The sequence below is a fragment of the Schistocerca americana genome, chromosome X (genome assembly GCF_021461395.2).
Source record: "Schistocerca americana isolate TAMUIC-IGC-003095 chromosome X, iqSchAmer2.1, whole genome shotgun sequence".
NCBI classification, from domain to species: domain Eukaryota; kingdom Metazoa; phylum Arthropoda; class Insecta; order Orthoptera; family Acrididae; genus Schistocerca; species Schistocerca americana.
This window is the reverse complement of record NC_060130.1, coordinates 290083888-290111244: the sequence shown is the minus strand read 5'-3', so window position 1 is coordinate 290111244 and position 27357 is coordinate 290083888. Positions and strand designations below refer to the sequence as shown.

At 46.7% G+C, this 27357-nt stretch overlaps 1 protein-coding gene across 2 annotated transcripts in view; it reads right to left on the bottom strand.

Moving 5' to 3' along the window:
• Positions 1–27357, bottom strand: part of LOC124556842 (cAMP-specific 3',5'-cyclic phosphodiesterase-like) — a 931691-nt gene that overhangs the window by 419247 nt on the left and 485087 nt on the right. For both annotated transcript variants that reach the window (XM_047130860.1, XM_047130861.1), the window contains one exon: positions 9772–9873. In XM_047130860.1, coding sequence (XP_046986816.1) covers positions 9772–9873 — 102 coding nt within the window. The remainder of the gene's footprint in view (positions 1–9771; positions 9874–27357) is intronic.

Sequence of the window (27357 nt, the reverse complement as noted above, 5' to 3'; positions counted from 1 at the left end):
GTGTTGTTGCTGTTTCTAAATGCGACTGGCGTGTGTTTCTTGTTCTGTGAGCAAAGTGCAATCCCTGTTCCTTTAATATATTTGCCCTCCTGTGTGTTGACTCATGTTTGTATGTTGATGTATACAATTTCTTTCTGTTAGTCATATCACGTGTGTTACTGTTTCGTGTTTCCGTGTGTGCTGTAGTGCCTGTGGGGTTCTTTGGAGTTTGTGTTCTCTGCTTGTTTTCATTTTTCTTCTGCTGTGTTTCGGTTTTTTTGTTGTCTTTGTACTATACGAGTCTTGTAACCATTGTTTGCGGCTATGAGTTATTATTATTTTTCCTAGCTTTCTTTGTTAAGTGGAATATTATTTTGTCTGTGTCCGGCCGCTGCTTCTATATCTTGCGGGTGGTTGGATGAGACATGTACAATGCTATCTGTGGTTGTTAGCTTTCTGATGATGTCAAAAGTGTGCTTACTGCTGTCTCTCTTTATTGCTATATCCAAGAAATGTATTTTTGTGTTTCCTTTTTTTCAGTGAACTGAATATTTTTATGTATAATGTTTATTTCAGTATGAAATTTATTTTCTCTGTTGATTCATCTACCATATAATTTATGTCATTCACATATCTGTACCAGTAAACAATTTTCTGTCCTTTCCTTGTGATGACTGTACAAAGATTGTGATTTCTATGTGGTTGAAAAATATGTTTACCAATGTTCCCACCCCATCTGTTTGTAAGTAAAATTCCTTTTCAAATTGGAAGTAATTTTGGGATGTAGTTGCTTTGAGGACTTTGATCTTTGATTAATATTTTCTGAGGGTAGCTTGTTGTAACACATGTGAGTGAAAAAAGCTGCAGAAATCTACCAGCTGGGACATGGGGACCCAATGAACACATCTCCAGGACAACACATATGGGCTGACAACACTGGAAATCGTAAGTAACACAAAACAATAATTTAATCTCACTAATTTTGTGTTATAAAAATTGTTTCTAATCTGAAAAACAAGAGAAAAACATGCAAAATGTATCACACTAAAATATTTTAACTGCTGCATAATACATTTATTATGTACAAAAAGTAACATGTATAACAGGTCACTGAAAATGCTTCATAAATAAAAAGAGCGAAACACGTGTGGCAAAAAACAAACTGCCTTTCATTTAGTTGCATAGACGGAACATACCTCCAAGAACCCCGTATCATATTCTTTAATTCTGTGTCTATTCCACCGCAGTTTCTCAAATTGTAATTAAGAACTCACTGAAACGGAATGAACGTATGGTATTAATGGTCGAGAGGGAGTATCTGGAGTCGTTCGGACACCTGTCGCACGTATTGCTACGCTGACGGGGAAAAAATCGCAGCACCAAGGAAGAACTGAGCGACTTACACGAAAGTTGGTAGGCGTGTTTCTACGTCTGAAACATTAAGTGTATTACAGTTCCGCGCCAGCTGCGTAAGAGGGGCGCTAGTAGCGCCACTATGAGGATGCGGATCATGTGTGCTTTAAATACACGCTGTAACGGTCGTGAGCGTTATTTACCTTTCAGATCGCACGTGGTGAGTTGATGTTAGTCAAGAATGCCCTTAATTCGGTAAAGACGTCATTATCAAAACCTCACTGAGTCTGAACGAGATAGTGTAGTAAGTTTAATAAAAACTGAATCACCTTCTGCGATAATGCAGAAGGACTTGGGAAGAATGTAGCCACTGGACACGGTTGCTGCCAGCGGTGGTCATGAGAATGTACGGGTGGAAGAAAACCGCTCTCCGGACGGCCACGTAGCACTACCGTGTGTTGATTGGGAGGTCAGTTGAGGGCCTGCAACCAACATGTCTGCGTGCTAGATATACTGCGTCTACACCTGGATTTATGGTCTGGGATGCGACTGACTTCCCTGTGACAGCAGGAGCACTCTCGTGGCTATCCCACTGACCATGATTGGTAATTTGTGTGTCAACCTGGTGATTCGGCCTATTGTGCTGCCATTCATGAACAGTATTCCAGGTAGTGCTTGCCAACAGGATAACGCTCGCCCACATACCGCTGTTGTAAGAGCACATGCCTTACAGCGTGTCGACATGTTGCATTGATCTGCTCCATCACCAGCTCTGTCTCCAATCGAGCACAAATGGGACATCATCGGACGACAATTCCAGCGTCATCCACAAACAGCATTAACCGTCCCTGTATTGACCAACCAACTGGCTCTGCGCACTATGGGACTTAACTTCTGAGGTCATCAGTCTCCTAGAACTTAGAACTACTTAAACCTAACTAACCTAAGGACGCCACACACACCCATGCCCGAGGCAGGATTACAACCTGCGACGTAGCGGTCGCGCGGTTCCAGACTGTAGCGCCTAGAACCGCTCGGCCACCCCGGCCGGCGACCAACCAACTGCAACAGGCACGGAACTCCATCCCACAAACTAACACCAGGACCTGTACAACACTATGCATGCACGTTTCCATGCTTGCATTCAACCTTCTGCCGATTACACCCGTTATTAATGCGCCAACATTTCACATTAGCAGTGGCTTATCTCGCGCTTATATTAACCTGTGATCCTACAATTTGAATCACTTAAATATGTTACCTTGAAAAACGTATTCCCGAAATTTCGTTACTCTACATTAATTATTTTTTGCTACGGCGTTTTTTTCGTCAGTAGATTTCACGTAATGCCACTGTGGTGGTGGTGATGAAGATGAGATTAAATGGTTAGTAGAACATACGCTGTGCTACCCGAACGAAGGTCCTTACACTACAAAGCCCTGATGATGAAGCTGTGCCGGCTGGAGTGGCCGAGCGGTTCTAGGCGTTACAGTCTGGAACAGCGCGACCGCTACGGTCGCAGGTTCGAATCCTGCCTCGGGCATGGATGTGTGTGATGTCCTTAGGTTAGTAAGGTTTAATTAGTTCTAAGTCCTAGGGGACTGATGACCTCAGAAGTTAAGTCCCCTAGTGCTCAGAGCCATTTCAACCATTATCAGCAATGTTAGTCAGAATGAATGTGCCATTCTGCAGCAGATGCTGACGCTGCGTAAGTGTCTAAGAAGACCAAACACAGAAGGTCGTCTGTCTCCTACTCACCCCCAGGACAGAAGCAATGTACCGAATCGGTCTACATATACGATAAATTGTGTGTGCAAGTGTGAGAAATTGCTCTAAATGTTTGCACAGCGTGTATTCGAGGCGGTAAACGCGAATCAGTCCGGCATTCACGTAGCGGGATAAGGGAAACCGCCTAAAAACCACATCTGGGCAGACTGACCTGCATACCGACCCCCTCGCCGTTTATCCCCCGGGTGGAATCGACCTGGAACCCGGCATACCTGCCCGCCCCGGAAGCGGTCGCCTCAACACGCGGAGCTCTCTGCAGCGGAGTGTGCCTTGTTTTGAATCTTCCTCGCAGATTGCAACTGTGTTCTGGACCGAGATTTGAACTCGGAACCTTGTCTTTCGCCGGCAATATTCTTACCGACTGAGCCACCCAGGTACGCCGCACGACGCGTCCTCACAGTATCTACTCTCCTACTTTTCACACTTGACAAAAGTTTTTCTGCATACTTCGTAGGACTAGCAGGCCTGGAAGGAGGGATATCGCTCAGAGCCATTTGAACCATTTTGATGAAGCTGTGACAGGGAATTATACGTTCGTGAAGTAAAACCGCTATTGCAAATGACAATACACGGATTTTAATGTTCCCCGTTGGTCATCATCTCTGTTCTTGAAGAACAACGTGTATGGCTAGCACGATTTTTTTTTTTTTTTTTAATTTCAGCGATATAGCAACAAGTGGTTGGTTTTCTTGAGGGCGAGCAATCGGCGTGTGATGTAGGAAGTGGAAGAGCAGCGGCGGCAGCAGCTTTCTTAACTAGAGCGGAATGCGGCAATGGAGTGGTGGGGGCGGCGCGGCGCCTGCTTAACGCAGACCGGACGCGGCCATCGGCCAGCCGCCGTCCGCGTCCGCTTCTCGGCCGCTGGTCACGAAAGGCCCCTGGCTGCCCTCCTCGCCTTTCACGGCTCAGAGGCGCCTACCTTTGACCTTCACCTCGAAAGCGCACTGCGCGTTTGAAGAACGCGCGCTCTGCTTCACATGCTGCCGCATGCTTGGCCAAAAATGTGTGCCGATAAGCCCGTTCACTAATCCTGCGCAACCTTTGATACTACTAAATGGAGGCAGCGTTTTCCCACTTTGGCTGTACACTGTTTAGGCTACTTCTTCGCTCTACACCTTATCTCGTCCTTTTATGTCATTATCGAGTGTTTATATAAAAAAGCATACTACAATACTGCATCGAACAGGGAACACAGTGGTGTGAACCTAATTTTGCGCAAAGACTGTTACCGAGAAAAACGTGCAACAGTACGAAAATGGCAGCATATTCGTAGGATGTGCTTTTGTTCCTTCTGGTTTACATATTGCACTGTTCTTGATACTTCGACAGATGGCCGAAGCACACAAGGTGGCGAAAAATGTATGAAGATATAGCGCTGACAGAAGAATGAAATTGAGGACCGACTATTAATTTCAACGATAAGTGCACACATCTAACTCACCAAAATCTAATAACAATAAAATTATTAAAATCTATCGTAAAGAAAAAAGGGAAAATTCGAAAATTAAGAATTTCGCTCACTGCTGGACGATATAAACAATCCTACTTGTCAGCGCGAGAAATGTGTGTGAAATCTTATGGGACTTGACTGCTAAGGTCATCAGTCTCGAAGCTTACACACTACTTAACCTAAATTATCCTAAGGACAAACACACACCCATGCCCGAGGGAGGACTCGAAACTCCGCCGGCACCAGCCGCACAGTCCATGACTGCAGCGCCCGGGCCGCTCGCCTAATCCCGCGCGGCTTACTTGTCAGCGTGGAAACTAGGAATGGAATTTCTGTTTTGATTTTGTTAGTCACAAGCAGAGATGACTATCCGATAGAATCAGCGGGATTTTTTTTTTGTAAGAACGTTATACTACACAAAAGAACATTAACGACTAGGTATGCTACGAAACATAGCTTTATTCTATATAAATCAATGGAAACTTAAAAGGGCGCAACTGTCTACTAGTTAGTCATGAACAGTGATTGTCATTAACGTTCAACAGGTTCAGTATCGTGTATTTCGTTTTATGACAGCCTAATCCCTTATGCTCCGTGTAAGCCTACGAGGGTCGCCCTGTTTAATCATTTTTTTGTCTTTGCACTGGTTTTCTTCGTTGATGTACGAGGGGCGTTCAATAAGTAATGCAACATATTTTTTCTCTGTCAATTTCGATTGCAAATATGCGGAATTTGTTGTGGGACATCGTGGAATATTGCCGCTTCAGCCCTTATAGTTTCATGAAGTTCCGATAGGTTTTCGGCGCTGTAAATAGCCTTCAAAATGGCGTCTTTAACGGAGGAGGGTTCCAAGCAGAGAGCTATCATTGTGTTTCTCTTAGCGGAAAACTAGAGCATCGCAGATATTCCTAGGCGCTTGCAGAATATCTACGGAGACCTTGCTGTGAACAGAAGCACGATGAGTCGTTGGGTGAGGCGTCTTTTATAACTGCATCAACGTCGCAGAAACCTGTCCGATCTCCTGCGTGCTGGCCTGCAGCACAAAGTTGCGTTACCATCAGGAAATTGAAGAAAGGACTTCAGCGTGTTCGTCGCCACGAGAATACAAACGAACTTGACCGCCACTATGACAACACAAGGCCTCACATAAGTCTGCACACCCGAGAGGTGCTCACGAAACTTCATTGGGCTGTTCCTCCTCATTCATCCTACAGAGGATGCACTCCGCGGGAAACATTATGTGTATGATGGGGAGGTTATTGTTGCAGGAAGACCAGTAGAGTGGTAGCATGCGGGCATACAGACCCTCACAGCAAGGTGGCGTAAGGCGGTCACACTGAAAGGAGATTATGTGGAAAAATAGGGCTTTGGCTTTGAGCACTATGGGACTTAACATCCGAGGTCATCAGTCCCCTAGAACTTAGAACTACTTAAACATAACTAACCTAAGGACATAACACACATCCATGCCCGAGGCAGGATTCGAACCTGCGACCTTTGCGGTCGCGTGGTTCCAGACTGAAGCGCCTAGAACCGCTCGACCACAACGGCCGGCGAAAAATAGGGTTTTGTAGCCAAACGGGTGGGGAATAACATGGTGTATTGGAATCCTGAATAAAATCGACCTGGTTTCAGAAAAAAAAGTGTTGCATTGTTTATTGAACGCCCCTGGTTCAGTAACTGAACCGTTGCGAATAAGATATAAAACCCAACTTTCACGTCACTGAACAGTCTCCAGAAATAAATCAAATAACCGATCTGCATACCTAATGACTACGTTTGGGAACTGAAGAAGGGAAGGAAAATTAGGGTTTAACTTTCCGTCGACGTCGTTAGTGACGGTGTAAGTAGCCTGTTTGTGTGTTGGCAGCGCGATAGACTGCATTAATAACTCTGACAGCGCAGTGCGCCCTCTATAAGAGACACTCTGTGCATGGTCGTACTCGCAGCTGGAGGTGAATAGCCAGCGGTGATGGACGTTTGAAGTTAGTAGTTAGCTGTGATGGACGTTAGCCGTCTGAAGTGTTACCGCGAGTGAACGGACTGGACGTGTCCGTCATAGAGATTTTATATTGTTTATTGTATAATTTTTTGAACTGGATGTGACATTATTAAGGTAAAATTTGTTAAATACATTATTTGCTTTGCAACAAAATCTTTCCTTTGCCAACCACATGCCTATTAGTAGTTAGAGCCTACAGTAGTTAGAATCTTTTATTTAGCTGGCTGTATTGGTGCTTGCTGTATCGCTGTAGTTCGTGTAATGAAGTTTTTTTGTGAGGTAAGTGTCTTATGGCAAATGGTTCAAATGGCTCTGAGCACTATGGGACTCAACTGCTGTGGTCATAAGTCCCCTAGAACTTAGAACTACTTAAACCTAACTAACCTAAGGACATCACACACATCCATGCCCGAGGCAGGATTCGAACCTGCGACCGTAGCGGTCGTGCGGTTCCAGACTGTAGCGCCTTTAACCGCTCGGCCACTCCGGCCGGCAAGTGTCTTATGAAATGTATAGTTTATTGTTATGATTTCTTCTAATTCAGGGCCATTCTTTTGTGTGAATTATTTGAAGAGTCAGATTGCGTTTGAGTTGTATTCGTCAGGAATAATTCTGCAGGTCAGATATGAAACGATAAAGACAGGCAAAGAGAGAGTACGTTCAATTTCACTCAGCAGTTTCAGAATTATATTTAGATGTTTATCCTTCCCAGTTACTTCAGCTTAAGTAAAAACATATTTAGAAGTTTCAACGGAACACATTCCCGGGTTCGATTCCCGGCGGGGTCAGGGATTTTCTCTGCCTCGTGATGGCTGGGTGTTGTGTGCTGTCCTTAGGTTAGTTAGGTTTAAGTAGTTCTAAGTTCTAGGGGCCTGATGACCACAGATGTTAAGTCCCATAGTGCTCAGAGCCATTTGACCCATTTTGAACGGAACACAAGCTCTGATTTAAAACTGTGATTACGAGCGGAGATAATGTGATGACTTTTGCGGACGGCCCAAATCTACCATCGACTCGAAACAGTCACTCTCAAAACAACATTTAACATTCACTGTGTGGTCACTGACACCCAAGTCAGATATCTGAAGCCAGGATTAGAATAGGCGTAATATTCCAGAACAGAAAGCACTAAAATATTATTCTCCTACTGCTGTTTATTTATTCTCGTTACAAGCTTTTTTAGCTTGTAACACCATCACCGTTTAACAATCGTAATTACAATTCATACATATAAAGTAGTTGTAACGATGGCCTGCGAAAGCGCCCTTTTCCTTTCAAAGTATCTACACTCACGCTCATAAATTAAGGATAATGCTGATACATGGTGAAACAACGCTCAGGTGGGCGGTTTGTGGGTTTAAATCACCTCGGGGTATGACCATGAGGTGCATTTGACCTGTGGTCATTGCATGGTGGGGCTGGCAGCAGTACACACACGCAGAGGTGTGTTGGTGCATGTCACAGTACAGTGCAGCGAGGAAGTGTGCAGACGTTTTCAGACGTGCTAATGGTGACTGTGTGTTGAAAATGGTTCAAAGAACACATACTGATGACGTTATGAAGGGTAGAATACTAGGGCGACTGGAGGCTGGTCAAACACAGCAGGTCGTAGCACGGGCCCTCCGTGTGCCACAAAGTGTGATCTCAAGATTATGACAACGATTCCAACAGACAGGAAACGTGTCCACACGCTACAGTATGGGACGTCCACAGTGTACAACACCACAAGAAGACCGATATCTCACCATCAGTGCCCGCAGACGGCCACGGGTACTGCAGGTAGCCTTGCTCGGGACCTTACCGCAGCCACTGGAACAGTTGTCTCCAGACACACAGTCTACAGACGACTGAACAGACATGGTTTATTTTCCCGGAGACCTGCAAGGTGCATTCCACTGACCCCTGGTCACAGGAGAGCCCGTAAAGCCTGGTGTCAAGAACACAGCACATTGTCATTGGAACAGTGGTCCGAGGCTATGTTCACGGACGAGTCCAGGTATAGTCAGAACAGTGATTCTCGCCTGGTTTTCATCTGGCGTGAACCAGGAACCAGATACCAACCCCTTAATGTCCTTGAAAGGGACCTGTATGCAGGTCGTGGTTTGATGGTGTGGGGTGGGATTGTGATTGGTGGACGTACACTCCTGCTTGTCTTTGACAGAGGAACTGCAATATGTCAGGTGCATCGGGACATCATTTTGTACCATTATGTTGGCTTTTTCAGGGGTGCAGTCGGTCCCACCTTCCTCCTGACGGATGATAACGCACGGCCCCACCGAGCTGCCATCGTGGATGAGTACCTCGTAACAGAAGATATCAGGCGAATGGAGTGGCTAACCTGTTCTCCGGAACTAAACCCCATCGAGCACGTCTGGGATGCTCTCGGTCGACGTATCGCTGCACGTCTTCACACCCCTGGGACACTTCAGGAGCTCCGACAGGCACTAATGCAAGAATGGGAGGCTATACCCCAGCAGCTGCTCGACCACCTGATCCAGAGTATGCCAACCCGTTGTGCGGCCTGTATATGGGTGCACGGTGATCATATCCCATATTGATGTCGGGGTACATGCGCAGGAAACAGTGACGTTTTGTAGCACATGTGTTTTGGGACGGTTTTCTCAACTTATCACCAATACCGTGGACTTATAGATCTGTGGCTTGTGTGTTCCTTACGTGCCTATGCTATTAGCGCCAGTTTTGTGTAGTGCCACATTGTGTGGCACCACATTCTGAAATTATCCTTAATTTATGAGTATGAGTGTAGTTCTACCTAAGAAGGGAATTCATTAGAAAATCTTCCGCATTAATGTTTTCAAGTTATTGATGCTGCACACAAAAGCAATAATGGTACGCTGAAATCACGTTATCTCTGGTGCCCCATCTACCTCTAACCACCCCCAGTAATAACAGGACACAAGAAGCTTTTTTGCAAGACATCAGCCCTATGTGTGACTCAATCACGATCAAATAATCTGGAGTAAACTAGTGTGCACATTCATTTAGATAATTTTCCGGTGGCGACGATAAATTATTTCAACGTACGTTAACAGCTAGCCTTTTTTCACACTAGATTCACTCATTATGCTATCTCTCTCGAAGCGTAATAATGGCGTAGAAGTAGAAGTAGTCGAAAATATGCAAACAGAATACGGAAGCTGAGCTATAGGTGGAAAAGAAAGCAGTGAGTGGTACTTACTTAGCAGTTGGAACATTAGTGAGGCACAGGAAGTTGTTCCTGACCGAGCGCAGGCTGGCCAGAATCTGTGCGAACGGTGTGACGATGAGATCCTCGCCATGGCTGTAAACAAACAGAACGGCCAACATTAGCATCACGTGCCTCTGCAAAGGCTATCATTAACAAACCAGTAACAGCGTTATCGCTTACAACTGCCACGCAGGCAACAAAAGCATATCGATGCCCGCAGCACCACGTGCAACACACAACTGTTCACATGTAAACCTCGTCACGTAACTGCGTCTAGGGCTTCAAGAGATTGCGCGTACCATACTATTGAGAGCTCACCGAATAAGACGTCCTTCTGTGTACGGTAAATGTACTCATGTTGCAAAGTATTACTTTTAGGTTCCAGCCATTCTAGCGTGACAGATTTTGCCGTCAGGCGGTGTTCTTTGAGACTAAAGGTCACATGTGAAACAAAGTTTTCTCAATAAAGATAACTGGCATCATAATGCAACTCTCTGTGTGGCACAAAAACTGCAACTCCAATCGGTTTTCTGTTCTTGCTGCAAACATCAAGCACTTAAAAAGGGGCTGGGGTATAGGTACTACGTCGTTTCTTAAAAAATCTGGGGACGTCGTGCAAGATGATTGTGATTAACGATTTTTCTTCGGTGTGGAGCCACAATCAGATAAAACTTTTTAAAAGATGTAACCGCCATTTGACTGTACAACAGGCTTTATTCTACAATCTACATTTCAGCCTTAGGCCATTTTCAAGTGCTACAAGTACCTAAAACCATTAGACTTGACAAGAACACAAGACATTGTCAAAATATGTATCTTCGGTTATATAAACCAATTTAGTCAAAAGTAAATGCGAGAAAATTTGTGTAATAGGCTAATTTACTGGCAATTAGCATGACTTATTCACTTTTTACGGTTGCGGAATAAAACAGATGACCAAATCACAGGTTTAAATTTCGCTACATTGTGTCTAAGCAGCCACTGACAAACAAAAGTGAAACGATTGTCAAAGATCATCATAAAGACATCCCAGTGGTTGCTTAGACACTGTGCAGCGAAATTTAAACCTTTGATTTGCTCATCTATTTTATTCCACGACCATAACAAGTAAACAAATCATGCTAATTGCCAGTAATTTAGCAGTTCTATCATTTAGTTTTGACAAAATTGGGTTATATCACCGAAGATACATATTTTGACGATGACTGTGTTCTATTCAAGTCTAATGATTTTAGATACTTGTGAGACCTGAAAATGGGCTAAGGACGAAATATATATCGTGGAATAAAACCTGTTGTCCAATCAAATGGTGGTTACATCTTTCAAAAAATGATTGCGATTGTTCGAGAAAAAGTTTATGCCGGGATCATTCATTTTTGTTATAATTCAGATGACTTCAATTGTCACTAGTGTGTAGTTCTTACGTTCATCACTGAACGATATCTCGCTGGGTGCTTAAGAAGGATAATTCAGTCCACCAGTAATCATTTGTAACTAGCAGGAAAAAACCAAAGGACAATGATGGGTTGAAAAAACTCCTGTGCTTGATTTACACCATTTACAGAAAATCTTTCAGCATTTGGGAGATAGAGGATTAACAAAATCCTTTCCACAATCTATACTGAAGAGTATAACCTAAATACTGTGTTTACCGAAAGTTCTTTTAATTACATGGAGAAACACAAAAATACGTCATCAGTTTGGTCAGTTCTCCGCATATTTATTATAACAAGGTGCATATAGGATTATTGATTACCACAAAATACAAATCGACGTATAGATCAATACTCTGCATGCCACTGTGAAGTGCATGACACAGGGTACTTCCAACTGTACCAGTTATTAGGGCCTCTGTGTTCGTTGTAATTCGTCTAATAGTGTCCTCGCTATTCCTACGGGAGCGATGCTAGGGGCTAGGGGCTTCAAAGCTTGTTCTTGAAACTATGTGAGTATGTTTTCTAGTGATAGTTTACTTCTATCTTCAAATGTCTGGCAGTTCAGTTTCTTCAACTCCTCCGTGGCATTCTCCCATGCCTGTCCCCTGTTAATACTATCTGGTACGGGTGCCACACACTTCAGCAATATTCTAGGATGGGTCGCACGAGTGTTTTGTACCCAGCTCCTACTGTGAACTGACTAAATTTCCCTAGTGCTGCCCCAATGAACTCAAGTATACATAATTGCAGTGTCTGTATTTGACAATGTCTTTGAAGTTCCATGCAACGTTCCTTCGGGCATGCATGCACACCTCGAACTTTACAGACTCTGTCAAATACACACACTGTACTAATGTATCTCATGCCAGAGCCAAGGCAACCTTACGGAAAAACTACATTCAGTCTCTCCCTCTGCGGGAAACACAATCGTGCGAGCATATGGATGCTTAGGTCTGTCCGTAAAGTGTGTTCAGATAGCCGAAGCGGTTAAGTTGACCTTTGGCTGTGCTGCGGTGACGACGCGCTGTTTGTGTTCCAGCCGCGGAGCGAGCGCTCGTGTTGTTTACATCGTACTCGGCCTTTCGCGCGTGCCGTACTCAGCATATAGATCACTATGGCGCACCAATACAGAAAATCGACGCTCAAGTTTACGTTCCGCAACGAATTTGCACGGCCCAAAGCACTCGAAGTCGAACGATTTCTACGAGAAGAAGTTAAAATCCCGGCGACCGACATTCTCGGCATTCACTTGTCCATTGTGAGTAGTATCGTGTATGTCATGATCATCAACGACGCAACATGTGAACGGACCCTTCGGGACACGAAACAGGGCCTCCGTTTCTGCCATGCTGATGGCAATGTGGGGACTGTAAACGTCGATTATTCTGGCATGGGACTTCGCACGATCAGAATTTTCGAACTTATTTTCGAACTACCGGCGGAGGACGTCGTGAAAGCGCTGCGCCCCTCCGGCACGGTCCATGATCATATTGCGGAAAAATGGACGCAATTCCAGACATATCCTGTGCTGAACGGAGTCCGCCAGGTCCGAATAGAACTTAAACGACATGTGCCTTCATATCTGAATATCGGTGGCTGCCGTGCCATCGTCATCTACGATGGGCAACCAAAGACCTGCTCTGGTTGTGGGAAGGAGGGACACCTCAGATCAGAATGTTTCCAACGTCGAATCACTCAACTGCCGCCGGCTGACGCAGACCCGCCATCGCAGCGGACGCTGCTTCCCGTGACTTATGCAGCAGCCCTCACGACAGCTACCACTTCACCACGACAGCCGACATCCACTGTTGGGTCGCGGCTCCATCCTCCCATACAGGGCGATGACGACACACCCGTTCCACAAGCTACGGATTCAATTCCGATGCCGCCGCCCCCGTCGACGGATAACAACATACATGACGATAGCATGGCCGTAGACTCGCTTATTGTGCCTACAGCTGCCTTTGTGCCGGAACGTCGGGAATCTTTGCCGTCGTCTGACACAGAAGGACACACCAGGAAGCAACGCTCTCCGAAGCGACGGAAGCGGAGGCGTAGAGCAACTTCCGAACGGGATGCGACACAGCCTCCAGAGGACGACGACTCCACCTTCAATGACGACGCTACCACAGAGGCAGCCGCCCTTTGCTGCAGTGTGGCACCACCGAACGGAACTGAGGACAAACCACATATACCTACAGTGGCAAAATCGGATGCCGATATGCAGGACAGATGCTGCCCACCACCTTCTGGAGTGCAAGCACCCATGCCATGTCCTGAGGAAGCTAGGGAAGCCGATCTTACTTTGAGTTCCCCGACGTGGGCGGATGACCACGACGACGACGGAACCATGCAAGTTACGCCAACAGGGCCCACGCCATTGGCGCCGGCTCTCTAGAAAAGACGGCAGGTGAGGTTTGGGGGGATGCGGAGGTGTCAATTCAGTCAGAAGCGTCATAGGTAATTCCAGTCTTAATGGATAACTTAACACCTGCGGTTCGGCAACAAGCTTATCATATCGCCACGCTTAACCTCAAAACGATACGAACGGCAGGGAAGATCCAGTTGCTGCGTGAGATGCTTCGTTCTTCGGATGTTGACATTGCCCTGTTGCAAGAAGTGTATATAGCGGCCCTCCCCGTTTTCTGCGGTTATGTGACATATATGTCACCGGCGGACCGGAATGGCAGCGGTACGGCAATACTAGTGCGCGACGGAATTGCCATCGAAGAAGCGACTTACCTTCCGTCAGGAAGGGGACTGGCGATCACAGCACTGGGCACACGCATCATTAACATTTACGCTCCATCAGGAACTGACCAACGCCGCGAACGATCGCTGTTCTACTCGGAGGATATCGCCCCCCTCTTTATCAGCCGCTTCGATCAATATAACTTCGGCGGCGACTTTAACTGTGTGCTCCACCCCAAAGACCAAGTCCCACACTTCTCGACTTGTCAAGAACTTCGGCTCCTGGTTCGAGATCTGCTTCTCACCGAGACGTGGGAGACAGTGAACGGTGACCGTCCCGGGCCGACATACCTTACTAGTCACTCAGCCAGTCGCCTAGACCGCATTTATGTCTCACGAGCTCTAGCGCCGGGAGTACTGGACGCCAAACGTTGGCCGCTTGCCTTCTCCGATCATAGCGCTTTCATATGCACACTCACTCTACAACAGCAGCGGATATGGCGCAGCCGAGGACCCTGGAAGCTCAATGTGGCACATCTTCAAGCCCCGGAATGCCGTCGGATTATCGCCAACACATAGCTGGATTGCGAACGTCGTCTTCCCCGATACCCTTCGACTCTAGCATGGTGGGTGGACTGTACAAAACCAACAATTCGGTAAAGATATCGCAGCTTGGCATCTTCACACATTGAACTTTTATTACACGATGCTTCGCGAACTCGACAGCCAACCACCATCTCCAAACCGACAAATGGAAAGCCGCCGAATTAAAGGTCAAATATTGTCTCTTACGAGGAAACGTTTGGAGGGGATCGTCGTGCGATCGCGACGTCGCGACCGAGCGGAAGGAGAAAACCCGTCTATGCATCACATCGTGCTCGACAGCCGCCGACGCCGACAGCAGCTGATCACGGACCTCGTATTGCCAGGTGGTAGGGTCGTAATGACTCAGGCGGCGGTTACAGAAGCCTTTGCAGATCACTATCGCCGGTTTTACGACGAGGTGAATACAGAGGAAGAGGAAGCGGACGATCACGACATACTGCAGCACGTGTCGCACACTCTCGACAATGCAGCAGCGGCGACGCTGTTAGGTGGAATTACGCGGGACGACATCGAGGACGAGCTTAACAAGGGAGCGCTCAACAAATCTCCCGGGCCAGACGGACTGCCGCTCGAGTTTTATCGGACTTTCCGCGATCAAATGATGCCCCGATGGATCAGCATGTACCAAGAACTGATGACCCCCGGTTCCCACGTGCCACCTGCATTCGTCGAAGGTCTCCTTATACCGATACACAAGCCTTCCAGAGGTCGGACGGTCGAGGACTACAGGCCAATTACGATGCTCAACTCGGACTATAAAATCTTCGCCCGACTACTCGCCAGCCGCATAAAGAAGGTTCTGCCCCTACTCCTCTCAATGGAGCAAACGACACAGGGCGAAGTGACCAACATGCAAACGGCAACCATCGAATGCAGGGATTTAATAGCCATCGCCACATCCTGTCGCCTTCGAGCTGCTCTGATCTCCATTGATTTCGACCACGCCTTCGACATAGTTCACCACAAGTTCCTTCTGTCCGTTATGGCCCGCATGGGCTTCCCGCCTGACTTTCTCGACGTCTTTCAGCGCCTTTTCCGTGGAGCTGCATCCCGTGTACTGGTGAATGGACGGATTGCGGGTCCCTTTCCGATCTGACGGTCAGTTCGCCAAGGATGCCCACTCTCCATGATCCTTTTCGCGATCGCACTCGAACCATTTGTCGGAGGGTTGAAAAACAGTCTCTCGGGAATGTCACTGCGGGATCACACCTTTCACTGCAGGATATATGCTGATGACCTTCTATTACTTGTCCGATCTGGTGACGAGGTACGCTCGGTGATACAATGGATCAATCGCTATGGATTGGCAGTGGGCAGCCTTATGAATGTGGCCAAGTCGGCAGCGATGCCGATTGGGAGAGGTCTACAGGAGGACGCTGTAGCCCCACTCCAACTAGTTAACAAGATCCGGTTCTTGGGCATAACATTTACACAGGATGTGCGCCGCACGGCTGCCATGAACTATGTACGATGACTACAGGCCACACGCACAGAAGTTCGCCGGAACTTACTTCGACGGATGGACCTCCTACAGCGCGTGGAATACCTCAACCTTCACGTGGCGACTAAGATGATCCATATGGCCCAGGTCCTACCGATATCGACAGCGATGGCACACAGATTGCAAGCAGCGTTTGGATATTACCGTACCGCCGGACACCTATTCAAAGTCCGCTACGAAACACTCACCCTCCCTCCGCGTGATGGCGGACTGGGACTTATAAATGTACGAGCGAGAGCTACAGCGTTATACTTGTGCACAATGATGAAATTGTGGACCCACAAAGATGCTTCCCTTACGGGACGTCTGTTAGAGGAATTGCTGCCGGCGTCTCTTCTGCCACCTGTCACGGTTGCGCACATTACACCTTCACTCTCGCACCTCTCGGCATTTATTCTTGAGTACAGTTACGTGCACCCAGACCTTCCCAACACTCGCACTCCCAAGGCGAGAGACGTTTACAGACTGCTGCTAAGGTCCATCCCTCGGAATGTGATTGAGAGGAAGAGCCCTACGACCCGATGGCCTGCAGTGTGGAGAGCGGTCTAGAAGCCGCTCCTCCCCACGCGGGTACGAGCCGCGTGGTACCAGGTGGTGAACGGGAAGATTGTAACACGACAAAGGCTGCACGCTATTGGGATGACGGATTCCCCCCTTCGCCCACGTTGCCACCTCGTGGATACTGACGAACACCGCTTAACATGTGGATCGGCGTTAGAGGTATGGCTGCTAGTGCAGAAGATCCTCGCCTGCTACCTACGTATCGCGCCTCGCACAATTGAGCCACGGCTCCTCCTTTGTCCAGAGGATACTTATTTCCAACCTGCGAAGACTCACGCTCTCACATGGTTTGAAGGCATGTCCATATACTACCTCTTTCGAGATTATGAGAAGATGGTGCTTGATTACTGGCAATTTCTCCAGGACAGTCATAGCACACTTGAGTGTACACCCCGATACCGACAACTATTTGCGCAGTGTCTTCGATAACCCCCTTCACTGTTGGGGAGTACCGGGCAGAGGTTGACCGCCTTCATGGGGCTCCACACGCTGCGAAATGTTGTACCAATTTGGAACATGGAATCTGTACGCAGATGGGCCATGCACATCGAATGGCGTGCGGGATTTGGTTACATTTTTCTTTCTTTATTATCTATCATCACACTATTAGTTTCAAATTCTTTTTCATAGTTTAGAAGGAACTCTTGTTCTGTTGTTGCTACGGATGTAATTTTCTAATTTTGTTTGTCGTAACTGAAAGACGCCTTTTTCCATATATATAAAAAAGGTTGGCAGCGACAATAATTTCCGATTAAAAAATTAAAAAAAACAAAAAATAAAATAAAAAACAAATTAAAAAACACGAAAAGAGGAAAAAATCTAAAAAGTGGTCAGCGCGACAGGATGTCAGTCCTTGGTCCGCGGGTTCGATTCCCGGCTATTTATTTTAAAAAATCCAAAATGAAAAAAAAAGTGGTCGAATGCTCGCCTGCCACGCGGGCGGCGCGGGTTCGATTCCCGGAAAAAAAAGGTTAACGCGACCGCTTGCGTAAAGCGGAAAATCCGGGTTCGAGTCCCGGTACGGCACAAATTTTCATTTGTTTACAGTACATTGTATAACTGTGGTGGTACACTACTGGAATTTTGCGACTACATTTCATGCAGTCAAGTATGGCGCCTGCTCTACCTACGACTAAGCCTACGCCATCGTTCATCTCATATCCCTACAGAATGTTACACCCAGTTACTTATAAGAGTTGACCAGTTCCACTTGTACCTCGTTGATCACTGGATAATACATTTTTTCGTTTTATGTTCGTGAATGTTTAAAGCAAGTTGCTAGTCTTTGCAGCACTTTGAAGTCTTATCAAGATCCGACTGAATATTTACGCAGAATTCCTGAGAAAGTACTTCATAATAGATAAATGCATAATCTACGAAGTCTTATTTGAGCTGTGTTCAGATACAAGGAGATACTTCTTGCTTTCACAGACCACTGCCGTTAGTTGTTGAAAGTCAGCACCATTAATACGAGGACAAATCTCTCGTCAGCGACGGTACGTCGCAACAGGAGCGTCGACGTGCTTCTGAACTTCTTGTTGAGACGGAGCAGCATTTGCGTGCCCATCCCTTATTCACTGAACACACTGGTCACGGAGAGGAGGCAGACTTGCCTCGAACTAGGTCGAAGTTCGACGTCAGTCGGGGCTGTCAGCAGTGAAGCTACACACTACCATGTAGGACTTTGTTCCTAACTGACGGCGTCAGTTAATTCAGTGACAATTACTTTCTGCTTAACTGAATATACTAAATCCCGCGCTTTCTAAAAACAGTTGGAGTTCGATGTTTTTGCATGGATTTACAAGAGGAAAGAATTAGACCTGAACGTCTCATCGACATTCAAGTAGTCAGAGATTACGCATTAACTCCCGTGAACGGATACGGGGAAAGATGTGAGCTGTGGCCTTGTTGAAGGAAGTGTCTCAGGAACCACCTCAAGTGCTAAAAGGGAAACTAAGGAAAAAACATATCAAGATTCCCGGACGGGAATTTGAGTTCAGTTCCTGCAGTGAGTAAGTTCACTACCAACTGTGCGCGGGTTTATGACCCCGGAACATCCGACGTAAAACCGACTATAGCTGACAGTAATGTACCTTCATTTAGCGTTATCTTTTGTCATGCTTATGGAATTCGGCAATGAATCTTCGCAACTGTAGCGTGGGAGAGTTGCAGCGGCCCATATACAGGGTGAAAAAAATGGTTCAAATGGCTCTGAGCACTATGCGACTTAACTTCTGAGGTCATCAGTCGCCTAGAACTTAGAACGAATTAAACCTAACTAACCTAAGGACATCACACACATCCACGACCGAGGCAGGATTCGAACCTGCGACCGTAGCAGTCCCGCGGTTCCGCACTGAGCGCCTAGAACCGCTAGACTACCGCGGCCGGCCAGGGTGAAAAGTATTTAAACCGGCCAACTCTGGGAGGTAGCAGGGGACATCAACAAAAATTTTTCAAAAAATGGCTCTGAGCACTATGGGACTTAACTGCTACGGTCATCAGTCCCCTAGAACTTAGAACTACTTAAACCTAACTAACCTAAGGACAGCACACAACACCCAGCCATCACGAGGCAGAGAAAATCCCTGACCCCGCCGGGAATCGAACCCGGGAACCCGGGCGTGGGAAGCGAGAACGCTACCGCACGACCACGAGATGCGGGCAAATATTTTTCCCTAATGTCATTTTTTCCTATGAGGAGTATTTAAACCGGCAGAGGAAAATTTCTGTGGCGGCAAGTTAAACCAACAAACACTTTTCCATTTGTTTATGACCAAGAGACAACACATTAACACAACCCAATTTCAGTTACATTAGATTTTCAAAAATGCCTCCATTGACACATAAACAAAGGTTACACTGTCGGATTATGTTCTGTCTGACACGGGCAAAAACCCCAGGAGTATCCTGAATTGTTCCCGCTGCTGCTACTATCCAGACAACCAGATCCTCTTCTCATGCAAGAGGAGTTGCGTAAACATGGTTGCGCATCTGTCCCCACACAAAAAAATTCCAGAGGGGACATATCTGGGGATCGAGCAGGCCATGGTTCAGGACCATCTCTGCCAATCCATGTTTTTGGGAACCGATGGTCCAAGAATCGACGCACACGGTGACTGCATTGTGCTGGCGCCCTGTCATGTTGGAACCACATGCGTTGTCTTGTAGGGAGCGGAACGTCTTCCAGCAATTCCGGCAATGCTCTGGCGAGAGAATTGTAATAGCGCCTGCCATTTAATGGCCTAGGTAGCAGATACGGCCCAATTAAACAGTCCCCAACAACACCGAGCCACACATTAACGAAGAACCGCACTTGATGAGCGCTAGTAACTGTGGCATGTGGGTTATACTCACTTCAAACATGCGAATTGTGCATGTTGAAGACTCCACCACGCCTGAACGTTGCTTGATCGGTAAACAACACAGAGGACGGAAATGCAGGATGCATTTAACACTGTTCCAAGTATCACTGTGAAAACTGTGCTCTGGGTGAAAATCAGCTGGAGCCAGGTTGTGGACACGCTGTAAGTGAAATGGACGTAACAATTGCTCTCAAAGGACTGTTCTTACATTCGTCTGATTCGTCCCCACGTTGCATGCAATTGCACGAGTGCTGATTGAAGGATCTCACTCCACATGCTGCAAGACAGCTTCCTCAAATTTCAGCGTTCTTACTGTGCGTCGGCGTCCCTGTCTAGGTAGGCTGTTAAATGACCCGGTCTCACGCAGACGTTGGTACACAGCAGCAAAGGTCGTATGGTGCGGGATACGGCGATTAGGATATTGTTGTTGATAAATCCGCTGTGCAGCTCGTCCATTGTGGTGCGCTACGTAGTACGCACCAACCATATCAGTGTACTCACTCCAGGTGTGTCGCTCCATTAGTAAACAGAGACAATGCGCTACTACACTGGTGGACAGTAGTTGCCTACAACTGAAGAGCGTAATACGGCCTCCACCGGTTTAAATAACCCTCATAGGAAAAAATGAAATCAGGGAAAAATATTTGTTTTGATGTCCCCTACAACCGCCCAGAGTTTGTCGGTTTAAATACTTTTCACCCTGTATGAGTATTATGACAACTGAGTATTCCGTCTATGATGGGACAGGCTTCATCTGAGAAATCTACAGACTCAAGAACGTAAGCATTGATCCGAGTGCACTGCAGCATTCATTCATTCAACACGACGCAAGGTGAAAAGTGTGCAGGAGTTAAGCCTTGTACTTTGGTGAATGGTACTGCTACAGTTGCTGTCCCAGTATTATTTTCCACATACTGCTGTGCTCAACAACCACTCTACGTTCCACTTACTGAGTGCCGATTTCTGGCTGCTCATCCATGTGAACACTGCTTCTTTCATTAGGGGAGTCAGTACTGTCTGTTGTCCTCATCGACGGTTGTATTGTACTTCCAGTTACGTTTTTTTCCATTAATCGTTCGGATAATCTCGAAAGGATGATGTGTGTATGCTGTCTCCTGTGTCGGCACTCGATCCAATACTATCTGTTAGCTTACACCGAGTTTCCATTTCTTTGTCCGTACGCGAAAATTAAGTCTGCTAATTCCGAAACATGGTGCAACGCCACTTCACTAGGGTTGATCGATTGTGAAATTTAACTTACTAACGCAGACAGCAGTTTTAAACATTTTTTTCATCAGGAATGACGAAACAAATATACACATTATGTCACCTACAGTGCAGTAGTGGCGATTGCTGTCGATATCCCCACATGTACGACTCCGTGTTGACGGTATTACCAGTTCTACGTACCACATCAAAGAACTAACGATTCGTACATTCCTGTAAGTCCTTGTCCGAGCTATTCCAGAACGCTGATAGCTATGTAATTTTTACTACATTCGTATATGCCACGAATATCGACATAGCACCACTGAAAACAACAATAAGACAACCGAAATATTTATATTACATTGAAATCAACGTTTTTTGCTTTAAATTACTATTCACTTTATTGCAGAATACTGAGCAGGTATAGGAATCTTGGTAATAGTCATCTGTATGAACAGCAAAATTTCTTTTAATGATACTTTAGAAACCAGAAAATTTCACTGATGAACGAAGATCAGTCATAGAGATGTGATGCCCTGTAATTATAAGCACTCCGTCTTCAGGCCACGAGTGGCCTACCGGGACCATCCGACCGCCATGACATCCTCAGGGGAGGATGCGGATATGAGGGGCGTGGGGTCAGCACACCGCTTTCCTGGTCGTTATGATGGTATTCTTGACCGAAGCCGCTACTATTCGGTCGCGTAGCTCCTCAATTGGCAGCACTAGGCTGAGTGCACCCCGAAAAATGGCAACAGCGCATGGCGGCCCGGATGGTCACCCATCCAAGTGCCGACCACGCCTGACAGCGCTTAACTTCGGTGATATCACGGGAACTGGCGTTTCCACTGCGGCAAGGCCGTTGCCCACTGTAATTATAGCATGTCCAAAATTCTTTGTCCAACGTTAAATACAAGTCTATTTTATAGTACCAACTAAAAACAGTTAAGGAACAGTTTTCCTGAGACCTCTGCTTACTGAAATATCAACCTTTCGGGTTCTTGGAAGTACAGCAACAAGCAGACAGAGAAACGAAAATCGTATGTGCCGTCGCTACCATGTACAGAATGTAAAGGCAAGTGTGACAGGATAATTTCATTCGTAGAGGAAGCGAGCGGCTGCGCGCTGTACCGAGTGTGTGTTGTTAATCTCCAATGATGTTTAGTCAACTACACTGAAATGCCAAAGAAACTGGTACAAGCATGAGTATGTGAACTAGCAGAATACTGCGCTGCGGTCGGCAACGCACACACAACACAACACGTGTCTGGCGCAGCTATGTGATCGGTTACTGCTGCTACAATGGCAGGTTATCAAGATTTTAGTTAGTTTGAACGTGGTGTTATAGTAGGTGCTCGAGCTATGGGACACAGCATCTCCGAGGTGGCTATGAAGTGGGAATTTTCCCGTACGATCATTTCACGAGTGTACCGTGAGTATCAGGAATTCGGTAAGACCTCAAATCTCCGACTAACTAGTGTCTGATTGCACTCAGGGGTAATGATCTAACAAAGGTTTGGAACCACTGTTTTAAAGGCTCCGCGCTTTTGGGTCAAAGCGCATTCTGAGGGCCAGATCAGGTCAGTGGAGAGAATATTTGGGAACAGTGATTAGTCATCTTTTCCGAAGAATCCATCGTACTTCACAGAGGATCCCATAGTTCAACAGTGTTTTGGAAGATCAAAAAATGGTTCAAATGGCTCTGAGCACTATGGGACTTAACATCTGAGGTCATCAATCCCCTAGAACTAGGTTTAAGTAACCGAACTAACGTAAGGACATCACACACATCCATGCCCGAGGCAGGATTCGAACCTACGACCGTAGCAGTCGCACGGTTCCGGACTGAAGCGCCTACAACCGCTCGGCCACCGCTGCCGGCTTTGGCGGATGGCTAACAATCTCGGTGTTGAGTTTGTCCCTCCCCCCCCCCCCCCCCCCCAACACGCGCACGCACGCACGCACACACACACACACACACACACACACACACAGTGCCTTATCGAAGGTGAAAGAACATCAAGAAAGGCTTAAGCAAGGGCAAGGAAGGAGTTTTCGTCTACTGAAGTTTATCTGAGCTGTGAGCGATTATTTCGCATAGTTAGAAACAAATTTCTTTTCTGAGGGAAAACAAAAAGAGCGTCACCAGATGATATGCGTTTAGATCTACTGAGAGTATGTGGACAATGGACAGTTTATATTTTTACTAAACTTATCGATCCAATTTTGTAGACGAACACCAAATTAGCAATGAATCTGTACCGTCTGGAATCTGTTTAAAACCAGAAGAAAGAAAAAGAGAAGGTAGTTCCAAAAGATGGTACAAATTTAGTACCACTAAAGGAAGTACTAAAACCTGAACATTCTGTTCGGAGTTTTTAAAAATATATAAACAGACTAATCTTCCAGGCAGTGTGACAATTTGAGCAGTACTTGAAGCAGGGAAAATCCAGAAATGCAGATATGTAACGGGTATGAAAATTTTTTCTTTTAGTTTTGAAGTGAGGAGGAGTGTTTTTACGGTTCTCTCATTCGGTGGTTGTTAACTAACGCTGCGGATAGCCGGCGGTAACCACCAGGAAATATCCTGATGTCCAACCGGTGGTGGAGACGGAGGAGGACAAATTCCTTCTAAGATGGAAACGTTTGATTCGTCGTCACACACGAGAATTTGTGTAGGAAAAATTATGATAAAACCTTTCCTTCCCATGTAAAATGCCATCCTAAAGATACGTCCGAGTAGAAAGAGGATAGAATAGGTCTTTACGACGAGGTAAGCTTCGGTGCTTCACCCAGGCGCGCAGGAACGGCGAATTGGCGGCGCTGGGAAATATCGGCTGCTTCTCTCGTTCCAGAGAACTTCTTACTCCGGCTACCAAATCGTAAAGCTCCGCAAAGTGTGGCAAACGTCTCGCCGCGATGTCGACCGTGTGTGTAGCACAGACACAAACTGAACCTTCGTTCTCAGCGGTAACAGTCAATAAATCTCACCCTGGTAACAGACCCATGCAGATCTGTTTGGCACGAGCAATCGGTAAGAAATACTTTTCTGTCTTCAATAAATTTCGTCCTATTCGTTCAGTTTAATGACGCCAGTGTCGTTGGCGCCTTGAAAAGTTACTCATTTGTTGGTAATTTTCACATTGTTTAAATTCAAAAAATCGTCAGACTTTTGGCTTGCTACAACCTCTCTCGATTCGAGTAAAGGCTATTAACGGGAATGGTACGCGCGCTGTTTGCTATAAAAGTCCGCGGGTGGTGCCTTTAATTGAAAATGAAACAGGATTTCTTAAGCGGCGGTTAGCCAATCGGGCAGGCGGCGAGCCATGCGGCCAGCGATTCGGTTAACGTGCTGGTGACACCTGCTCCCTAGAAATCGATAGCGGCCTGCTCCATTCCCGCGGGATTATGACGTTCCGCTGAGATCATCCGATTACTCGCGCCGGCAGCACCGGCCCGCGCCGCGCAACAAAAGCTGCTGCTACACCGCGCCGGCGACAACTCTCGCTGCCAAACGCCAGCGCAAAAATATCGCCAACCACGCAACCGGGACCGCAAGCGACGAAGTGAGCAAGCCATTTTGGACAGCTATCTGGCAGGAAAAACCGCGACCATCCTTCCACAGCGTTCTTAGGGATAATAGACTCACATGGAGTAAAAATAGGGGTCCCCACGAACAGTGGACCCTACATCAATTTGATGCCTCAACGATACAGATAGCCTGTTTCGGTTTTTCAGAGTCATGGTGACAATCTCCGATGGGTGAAACAAATGTCTGACCGTACCCGCTATCCTTCTTTGTACACTATCAATATCCCCTGAGAGTCACACTCGCGCTATTATTTTGTGAGCAATCTCCTTGTATAGTCAATGTAGAGTCCTACCAACGCATCGAAGTCTGCTTTACCTATATCTGAGCCTATAAAATCATTCCATTTCACATCCCTACAAATTGTTACACCCAGGTACACTACTGGCCATTAAAATTGCTACATCACGAAGATGACCTGCTACAGACGCGAAATTTAACCGACAGGAAGCAGATGCTGTGATATGCAAATGATTAGCTTTTCAGAGCATTCACACAAGGCTGGCATCGGTGGCGACACCCACAACATGCTGACATGAAGACAGTTTCCAACCGATTTCTCATACACGAACACCAGTTGACTGGCGTTGCCTGGTGAAACGTTGTTGTGATGCCTCGTGTAAGGAGGAGAAATGCGTACCATCACGTTTCCGACTTTGATAAAGGTCGGATTGTAGCCTATCGCCATTGCGGTTTATCGTATCGCGACATTGCTGCTCGCGTTGGTCGAGATCCAATGACTGTTAGCAGAATATGGAATCGGTGGGTTCAGGAGGGTAATATGGAACGCCGCGCTGGATCCCAACGGCCTCGTATCACTAGCAGTCGAGATGACAGGCATCTTATCCGCATGGCTGTAACGGATCGTGTAGCCACGTCTCGATCCCTGAGTCCACAGATGGGGACGTTTGCAAGCCAATACGCCATACTGGCGTATCACCCGGCGTGATGGTATGGGGTGCCATTGGTTACACGTCTCGGTCATCTCTTGTTCGCATTGACGGCACTTTGAACAGTGGACGTTACATTTTAGATGTGTTACGGCCCGTGGCTCTACCCTTCGTTCGATCCCTGCGAAACCCTACATTTCAGCAGGATAATGCACGACCGCATGTTGCAGGTCCTGTACGGGCCTTTCTGGATACAGAAAATGTTCGACTGCTGCCCTGGCCAGCACATTCTCCAGATCAGATCTCTCACCAATTGAAAACGTCTGGTCAATGGTGGCCGTGCAACTGGCTCGTCACAATACGCCAGTCACTACTCTTGATGAACTGTGGTATCGTGTTGAAGCTGCATGGACAGCTGTACCTGTACACGCCATCCAAGCTCTGTTTGACTCAATGCCCAGGCGCATCAAGGCCGTTATTACGGCCAGAGGTGGTTGTTCTGGGTACTGATTTTCCAGGATCTATGCACCCAAATTGCGTGAAAATGCAATCACATGTCAGTTCTAGTATAATATATTTGTCCAATGAATACCCGTTTATCATCTGCATTTCTTCTTGGTGTACTAATTTTAATGGCCAGTAGTGTATTTGTATGAGTTGGCTGTATATACTGGTGATTCATTGAACATTTACAGCGATTAGCCAATCCTTGGACCACTTTGCTTTCTTATCATAATCTGACCCAATACTTGTGCAGCTCTTTCTTAGATAGTACTTAGTTATACAGATAGATTACTGCATAATCAGCGAAAAGTCTGCAGTTATTACTTATGAGTCTGCCATGTCGTCGACGTACAACATGAACAGCAAGGTTCCCAGCACACTTGCCTGGGCAGACAGGCGTTACTTCTGCGTCTGTTGATAACACTCCATCGGAGAACATTTGTAGCATTTTCTCGACCTGTACTAAATCGTGACTAGTTCCCATCTGCTGCATGGGGTACAGTTCCAGTAGCATAGTTTTTTTTTTTTTTGTTGTTTTAGGGCGCACAACTTCAATGGTCATTAGCGCCCTGACTACTCTAAGAATGCACCGCGAGGCACAAGTTGACCACAACAACTAAAAGGGAAAACACGATAAAAGACAGACTGACAGGCATAGGATTAAAAAACAGCATCATCAAATGTCCTTAGCGAGGTGTGTCAAATTGATAAAACGAAGAACACGAGCAGCTGCTCGTGGGTCATCCGCTAAAATGGCATCGAAAGTATTTGGCAGGTTAAGATCGAGGCGCAGTGTGTTAAGATCTGGACAGGACATTAAAATGTGTCTAACCGTCAGCAAGTGCCCACATGGGCAGAACGGCGCCGGCGCAGCCGTCAGCAGATGGCGATGGCTGAACCGGCAGTGTCCAATTCTTAACCGGGCTAAAACGACCTCCTCCCGCCGAGAAGGGCGTGAGGAGGACGTCCAAGCCACGGGAAGAGGTTTTAAGGCCCGAAGCTTGTTGTCGGTAAGTGCAGCCCAATCGGCATGCCACAGAGATAAGATGCGCCGACAAATCACCCTGCTAAAATCGGACGAAGGGACGCAACAAGAAGCTGTTCGAGGCTGGAGGACCGCAGCCTTGGCCGCGGCATCTGCAGCTTCGTTCCCAGGGATACCGACATGGCCCGGAACCCACATAAAGCTAACTGGAGAACCGACGTCCACCAGCTGCTGAAGAGA